Source organism: Sinocyclocheilus anshuiensis, unplaced genomic scaffold (genome assembly GCF_001515605.1).
Source record: "Sinocyclocheilus anshuiensis isolate Anshui unplaced genomic scaffold, SAMN03320099.WGS_v1.1 scaffold956, whole genome shotgun sequence".
Lineage (NCBI taxonomy): Eukaryota > Metazoa > Chordata > Actinopteri > Cypriniformes > Cyprinidae > Sinocyclocheilus > Sinocyclocheilus anshuiensis.
In genome coordinates, this window is record NW_015551056.1 from 298,570 (window position 1) to 307,611 (window position 9,042).

Sequence of the window (9,042 nt, forward strand, 5' to 3'; positions counted from 1 at the left end):
AAGCCAGAGTCTGCTAACGTCATGTCTGCTACCCCAGGGCCTGCTCACGTCACGTCTGCCAAGCCAGAGCTTGCTCATGTCATGCCGGCACCTCAAGAGATTCTTCCCAACAAGGCCACGATTGAAGAGCTTCGTTGCAAGATGGCCGCCACACAAGAGTCTCTTCGCAAAATGGCCGCCCTTCTAGAGTCTCGTCACGTCTCAGCTGATCTTCCAGAGTCTCGTCACGTCTCAACTGATCATCCAGAATCTCGTCACGTCGCAGCTGATTGTCCAGAGTCTCGTCCCATCATGGCCACCATTTCAGAGTCTGCTCACGTCAAGCCTGAGTCCCCGGACAAGATGGCCACCATGCCTTAGCCTCGCCTTGCCACGACCTTCATATCAGAGCCTCGTCATGCCACGACAACCAAGCAAGTTTCCCCTAAGGATTTTTTTTGGGGGGGGGGCTATAGTACCTGCGGATGCGGAGCTTGGGCCTGGACTGACGAGACTGATTGCTAATGTGATGGACCCACCACTGATGTCAGTGCGAGCGGCTAACATCTCAGTAGTTTCTATGCTCTCAAGCCCGGCAGGCATCCCACTTCTGTCCACGAGTCTGCTCCAGAGGCCTATCATGTCCACAAATCTGCTCCAGTGCCTTTAGAGGTGACGGCTTCCGCTGCAGAACCTCCCGAGGTGGCGGCATCCGCTTCTGAACAGCCAAGGAGGCCGTTCATGAACACACAGTCTGTCCTGTCACGGCCAAGGAGGCCGTTCATGAACTCACAGTCTGTCCTGTCACGGCCAAGGAGGCCACTCATGAACTTACTGTCTGTCCTGCCACAGCCATGGAGGCCACTCATGAACTCACTGTCTGTCCTGCCACGGCCATGGAGGCCGTTCGTGAACTCATAGTCTACCCTGTCACGACCAAAGAGGTCATTTATGAACATTCTGCCTGCCATGTTGCGGCTATGGTGGCTTCTCAAAAACTCTCTGCCTGTTCTGTCACAGACAAATGGTCTGTCCTTGTTTCTGCTCCGTCATGGCTTCCTGCTCTACCGGCACCACTCAGCCATCCTGCTCTACCTGCACCGCCATGGTTTCCTGCTCTGCTTGCACCGCCATGGCTCCATGCTCCTACGGATCTGATCCATGTAATGTGGGGTTTGGGCTTTGTTTCTTGTTCATTGTTTTCATGTCTTTTATTTTGTAGTTTGGTCACAGTCATGTTCTGTCATGTGATTCCCTTGTCTGTGTGTTATGTTCTGATTGGTTCCTTGAATCATGTGTCATGTTCTCATTGGTTGTCTTAGTCATGTGTCTTGTTTCTCATTGGTTGGTTCTTGTCATGTGACCCTCATTGTTTGATAAATAGCCCTCATGTTGGCTTTGTTCTTGGTCTAGCTTTAATGTTGTAATCTGCTGTCGGTGAGTTAAGTCTGTACATGCCTCGTCAAGTCTGTTCAAGTCAAGTCAAGTCAAGTCTTTGTCTGGATTATGTTTGGATGTTTGGATTTTGGATTTCACCTTGTTTAAATAAACTGTACTTGGGTTCATCTTCAACTCGCCTTCAGTGGACTGATCATTACACGTCTCATCAAGGCTGAATTTATTCGGTCAAAATAAAGTAAAAAAAAAAACAGCAATATTGTGAAATATTATTACAAATAAAAAAAAAGTTTTAAATTATTACAAATCTCAATTATTAAATGCAATGAAACCCGTGATTATTCCTCAGACTATAATGGTACCAACAAAATCTATAATCGTTGCATCCCTACCAGCATAGCATAGGAACAAGCGTGCTTCCAATAACAACCAGAGAGCTTAGGAACAAGCGTGCTCCCAATAACAACCAGACAGCTTAGGAACAAGCGTGCTCCCAATAACAACCAGACAGCTTAGGAACAAGCGTGCTTCCAATAACAACCAGACAGCTTAAGAACAAGCGTGCTTCCAATACGACTAGACAGAATCTAGACAGAATCTGATACCGGAGCAGAATCAACACTGAACTGATGGCTGCATTTGAAACTGGAAAATGCTGCCTTTGGAGGACACATGTCAAGGTAGGAAGGCATCGAGACACGTCAAATCCAATGCTAGCTTCACTTCCTGCCTCCTGAGATACCTTCATCTAGTTGATATTTAAAGGCAGAATAGATGTATTCTTCATTGCCTTGATACCCACAATTCTGTGTGTTCTATCCCATGATGGTTGAGCAAAATAAGATGGCGTCTGAAGTTATTTCTAGCGAGAAAACAGTATTAAGTAATTAAATATTCACTTAGTTATCACCAAGCTCGTTCTATTTAGTTGTAGATCGTTGAACCGTCAAGCTGCCTCAGAAGAATGTCCGATATCAGTTTCATGAATTACCTACGCGAACAGTTACCTGCAGCAAGGCAGCATGTCAGCAGCCTAGGTTTTTGGATGCAGACAACTTCAACTGAACAACGACCGTTTACCATTTCTCTTTGGAGCTGCACTGCAGCAGAAATTATTCCGTTTGCACCATGGTCGTTATTTCCTGCTTCTTAAATCTTGCTGTAGTGCTATAAAATAAAGACGACTTGACTAGGTTAAATGTGACATAACACACACAGTTTCAGCCAATCTTGTGTTATCTTGAGTACCTATAGTGTAGTATTGCATCACTCACATCTCCAAAGAGTCTTCAGTTTTATCAGATTTATAAAGAAAGATGCAGCTTAATGATTCTCTCCGAAACAGTCGAGCTACTGAAGTCGAGCCGTGGGCAGAGCTGAAGAGTCGCAAGCACTTATGGGCTGATTGGCAACAAACACAGACATTTGATGCAGTTTTTTACAGCAGTTCCTGGTCATGACCCGGATCTTTTAATGCTGGGACTGCTCCATCTTTCAGTATGAAACGATGTGCAAATCCAGTGTCAGAATGTACCTTGTTATAAAACATTTGTCACCGTACACTCTTAAAAATAAAGGTGCTTCACGATGCCATAGAAGAACCTTTTTGTCTAAATGGTTCCATAAAGAACCTTTAACATCTGAAGAACCTTTCTGTTTCACAAAAGGTTCTTTGTGTCGAAAGAAGGTTCTTCAGATTATAAAAAGGTAAGAAAGAGATGGTTCTTTAAAGAACCTTTGACTGAATGGTTCTTTGTGGAACCAAAAATGGTTATTCTATGGCATCGCTTGAAGAACCTTTTGAAGCACCTTTATTTTTAAGAGTGTATGACAGGAACAACCAAACATGCTTGTGATCTCCATGGCTGCCCCGGAAAAACAAATTGCATCCACTTCTCATATAACACTGAATAAGGCTATCTTTTCCTCACATCCAAAAACACACATCTTTAGAGACATTCTTCTCGAGCGAGTAACTGCATTAAAGCATTAAAAGGAACTTAGCTTGTGAAGACGTTCGAGAGAGAGAAACATAGCAGCTGTGACGTGGATGCTTGATCTGTTGATATCCTTCTTGGGGATGAAGTTCCTTATCTGAACTTCTTTAGTCAGTCACATAAATCATGGCGTCCATGTCAAGAGTAGCAATGCGTGAAGTAATGCTAACTCGGTCACTTCCGAATCAGGCAGCTTATGATCAATGCAGTGAATTCACGTGTTCAAGTTAACGAACCTGAATCGGAAGTGAGTCCATTGGGGAAACGAATTCCACTCACTAAATTCCCGATTCCTAGTGATGGTGTTTTGCCTGCCGAATTCGCCATTTAATGAGCTATTGAGCAACGCGAAACTGGTGATAGTACTGAAGGACCTTATGATTGCTGTGATAGGTGTCGCATCCCTATAGGTAGACGTGGATCAGCTGAGAGTCAGCTGATGCGAGCTTGACTAACGTGACTAACTTTACCATTAAAGTGATTATTGTTCCCTTTAGTTGGGCACTTGGCCATGGACATTGGTTGAATTTCAGCAATTGTTGAAAGTGCATAATATCACTATTTTTAACAATATTTCATGGTCCTGACTGCACATATTAAAATCATTCTCTTTTACTATGTGCACCTTTTGAAATCAATGACTGACAGCTGGATTTGGACATATGTGACTTCCCAAGTAAGTATGAAAGTCTTCAAAAACAGGTTAACTGTCCCATTGAAAGAGCTATTCTTATAACACCTCTTAATGAACAAACTGCTTATGATTAAGCTTATATTAGGTATTTTTTGGTTTTCCTATCTCTAAATGCTTTTGTTATGCAATGTACGCAAGCTCTTTTTAACTGATTTTAACAGATTTGTGTAAAGATCGTATGATGCAGGAGACAATTCCTTTGATGCTTTGAAATGTTTTACCAGTTTACCAGTGACATTGATTAAGAATGTAATCATAACTAAAGCAATTACAATTTTCATTTCTACTTTCATCAGAGGGAGCAAAAGAAATTACAAAGTTACCATATGATTCAGTAAATAATGTTTTAACCTTATATTGTTTTTCCTTTACATCATGAATGTGTTAGATAGAGAAATATGCAAGCAAAATCTGTTTGTCCCCAAAACACTGCTTGCCTATAGACAGCTGGCCTACTGACACTCAACCATGCAAGATCATGCTGGTGAACCAGCATCACCAGCCCCATTTTGCTTGAGGACAACATGAATATGCTGGTCCACCAGCTAGACCAGCACTATACTAGCATACACCAGCCTGGACAAACACTATACCAGCACTAACCAGTATAAACCAGCCTGGACCAGCTTGGAATCCATGCTGGTTTATGCTGGATTTTTCATCAGGAACACTATATAAATAAATTGTATTGTTTTTTATTACTAAAAGTGACTGAGTTGAAAATAGAAAATAATATTTTAAAAATACTACAATAAAAGTGTATAACTTTCCCGCCATAAATTCTGAATCACCTGCACCTGCTCCTCATTATCACACCATTCAACCCCTGCATATAAGCGCACACCTCTCAGTCACACTTTGTTTGGTCTCATCGCTGACTATGGACTACTTACCTCCATTGTGATCTCCTATGTCTTCCTTGTGATCTCCTATCCTTATTTTCTTGTAAGCCAATTGACGGCTGAACTAGGTATTTGAATACTCATTGCATTAGTAACAAGTTATGCGTGCTTAACTTCTTCACAGAGTTCCTCTTCACAATCACAACTTCACCCTGGTAACATAGAAAGGACTCTTATTCATTCATCCACAACCTTCAATATCTCTGATATACTTATCTGTGGGTGCTTATCTCCATATTGCCTAACAAACCTGCTGTGTTACAATTAAAACAGTGCAAAATGAACATAGTAGGCTAGAGAATAGAATAGCATAAATTAAGAACAAAAGTTTATTTGTCTGTCTGGGCACTCTGGGTATCTTTCAGCAAGTTTCTTTGTCTCCCTCTTTGATGTGCCAGCTCTCTCATAAAACGAAGCAACCTTTTAAATTTTATATAATACTGTTCACGCTGCTGTGTGTCATCCAGGCCAGTTGCAAAAACTAACTGTAAAAAATTATTCTTTTCATTGAGCTTTCATTCCCTAAATACACTGTGTGACTTCAGTAAAGTTTTTTTTAAATACCAACTCATTCTGTACGAGTAAATCATGATGTAAAGCCAAAGCTCACATTTTTTGTTCTAATACTATATGGTCCGATTGTTGAGCTGCCACTTGACTACTCACACTATAAGTGTGGGAAAAAAAAACAACAAAAAAAACACATGGGGCCTGGAACAGATTGGCCTCCACTGTTTAATGTCTGTGGTGTGAAAATGATGCAGAGCGATTCATGTTGCTGCAAGATGCTGGTGCAGTGAACGGGGCTTGAGAAAGAGAATTGTGAGTGAGGGCACAGGCACTGCCTATGCTATGTTGCCAGATCCAGTTATAGTAATTACTGACTTTGGTCAGTAAAAACACTGATTCATCAACTAGGGTTGTAGTGTTGTCAGAAGTACTGACCGAGATACCATTTGGTACAGAAGTTTTAAAAACTTAAATTTCCCGCCAAGATTTGAGTGCTGTTGAGCAGATTCTAACACAGTGCTGATTGGTCAACAGATATGTCTGTGATTGGCTTCAATGATCTTTCTGTGTGAACGCTCGGTGAAGAGCATGAAGCGATGATCATTGAAGCCAATCACAGACGTATCTGTTGAGCATGTGAACACAATGACCAGTCAGCGCTGTTTAAGAATCTGCCCAACAGCGTTCAAATCTTAGTTGGAAATGGACGTTTTTAAAATTTCAGTATTGAATAGTATCCCGGTTGGTACTGTTGACAACACTGTGGGGTTGAATGCGTCTGAACTAAACACTCTGCAAGATCACAAATTAATCATCTGCTATCTCAAGCAGTTGTATAACTATTGGGAAGCCTGTTTTACTAATGATTTTATTTGAGATTGCGCACAAATGCAGAAATGTGATTACTCTCTTCTTGTGCCATTGAAATTAGTATTCAGAAGTAGAGGAATTTTTCTGTCTCTATCCCCCTGCAAGGATGCTCTTTATCAAAAAGAACATCATTTTCAGCCAGTAAAATGTTGGAACATGGCTAGGGGGTATCAGCAGCAGCTGCGCTGGATGTCTTTCATAAATGTGCAAATAATCTCACCTGTAACAAATTTGAATAAATTATAACTAATTTTTCTTATTTTCTGCTTTCTCCCCAGGACCTCCTGTAAGTACCATGGCAACAAGCTGAATGCTTTGTGCATGACTAATTCAACATTATAACAGGTAGAATATTGTATGTCGCACTCAGACTGAAAAAGTATTGTCTATTTGAATGGAGATGACATTATAAAAGTTTTCCCACTTTTTTCTTACTACTATTTTACACATAGTCCTTCCTAAAGGAGAACATTATTCCCATTCAAATGGGTCCATGGATTCCTGTGACACCCTGCAAAAGCTATAAAGATTTTAAGGTTGCCAGATGTTGCAAAGAAAAAGAGAGAGAGAGAGAGAGTCTCACTTCAGTATATGCAGACTGATCACTGGAACTGTCTATCTCACATGGGTTGAAGCTCTCTGCTGACCAAACTGATCAACCCATATTTGTATTTAAACCATACATAGCTCTGGCAGTCAAAGGCAGTGATGATGGTCAGGTCACTGAAGTCCTCAAGTGCTTAGAAAGGGAATTTTAAGATATTTGTCCAATGGATGTGTGCATCAACACCACCTGAAAGTCATCTAGGGTTATAGGCTGCACAGTATTGAAGATTATATAAAAAAGGAGCAATTTGTGTTGATAAATTAAAATACATGTGACTTGAAAAGCATCACCTTACTGTCCCAACAGCATGCTTTAAGACTTTTATACAGGATATGCATGTGTGCAGCTCACTAATTTATTGTTAGATGCTTTGTCCTAGTTGTAGTCAAAGGTTTTGAATTGTATATTATGATTTTTAAGGCTGATGGTGAGAATAAAGGCCTACTGTATTTTTTACATGGGCTGTATCAGAAAAGAAAAGTAATGTATACTCTTGAATTCTGACCAGAACTGGCTGTCTACATAAATTAAATATATTATATGTGAATAATGATTATTACTTGCCGATGAACAATAGGGATGTATGTGGTTTTCAATGGCCTTTGTCCATTTACAGGTCATTTGAGTGCTTTTCCATTTCCATGGAAAAGTCAGTGTAACTCCATCCTTTTCTTTCACTTATGATTCTATTTCATTGCTCGTCATAGTTTTACAGTGTAATGACAGCCTATTATTTAAGAATTCTAAGAATAACAACCCACCAAAAATGTTAAAAAGAGATAAAAAAAAGTCATATTTCAGACTATACCTATGAATATACCAGTTGGAACTAGTTTTAGAGGAACAACGAGTCCTTTAGGGCCAAAATGAAGGACTCAAAACAGGTAGCTCCAGAGAGCCCCTCCAAAACAATCTCAGGGGCTCATGCTTGTCACTCATTGCATCCTGGAGAGGGAGGCCCATGCACCCATAAAACATTTTGTCTAGGGCGCCATTAATATATATTAATATATTGTTTAATTTATGTGACCCTGGAACACAAAACCAGTCATAAGGGTCTTTTTTTTTTAATTGAGATTTACAAATCATCTGAAAGCTGAATAATCTGGAATCTGAGGGTGCAAAATATTGAGAAAATCACCTCTAAAGTTGTCCAAATGAAGTTCTTAGCAATGCATATTACTAATCAAAAATTAAGTTTTGATATATTTACATTAGGAAATTTACAAAATATCTTCATGGAACATGATCTTTTTATCCTAATGATTTTTTGGCATAAAAGAAAAATCGATAATTTTGACCCATGCAATGTATTGTTGGCTATTGCTACAAATATACATGTGCTACTTATGACTGGTTTTGTGGTCCAGGGTCACATATATTAACACATTCGTCACAATTTATTTAGTTTAATATGTTACATCTATATAGAATAAAAAAAGGAATAACGTGGTAACAAAAAGTTGTATAAAGATTATTGGTAAAACTTTACATTAAGGTTCCCTTTATAAAGCGTTTATAAAGGTGTTCATAAATGGCTAATAACTCATTTACAAATGCATTTCACTCAAAACCAGATTACTGATTTATTTCATGATGCAGCAAAAATAGACTTTTATAGCGTGTCTGAAGGGTGTTATTTATATTTTTTCATTTATATCTCATAACTTATGAACCTTAATGTAAAGTGAACAGCTTTAAATCATTTATTAATGAGTTATAAATGTTAATAACCTGTGATAGTGAACCTTAATGTAAAGTGAACAGCTTTGAACCATTTATTAATGAGTTATAAACGTTAATAACCGGTGAAAGTGAAACTTAATGTAAAGTGAACAGATGTGAACTATTTATTAATGAGTTATAAACATTAATAACCGGTGAAAGTGAACCTTAATGTAAAGTGATCACCTGTAACCCATTTATTAATGAGTTATAAACGTTAATAACGTTAACCATTAATAAATGGTTCACAGGTGTCCACTTTACATTAAAGGGGTCATATGATGCGATTTCAAGTTTTCCTTTCTCTTTGGAGGGTTACAAGCTGATTGTGCATAGATAAGATCCCTGAAGTTGCAAAGA

The 9,042-nt window shown here is 39.3% G+C and overlaps 1 protein-coding gene across 1 annotated transcript in view; it reads left to right on the top strand.

Annotated features, from left to right (window-relative positions):
- The window catches only part of LOC107661981 (collagen alpha-1(XXV) chain-like), a gene marked incomplete at its 3' end in the record, with an annotated part of 543,306 nt that overhangs the window by 267,239 nt on the left and 267,025 nt on the right, over positions 1-9,042 (top strand). The window contains exon 4 of the mRNA XM_016451806.1: positions 6,629-6,636. Within this exon, the coding sequence (XP_016307292.1) occupies positions 6,629-6,636 (8 nt within the window). The remainder of the gene's footprint in view (positions 1-6,628; positions 6,637-9,042) is intronic.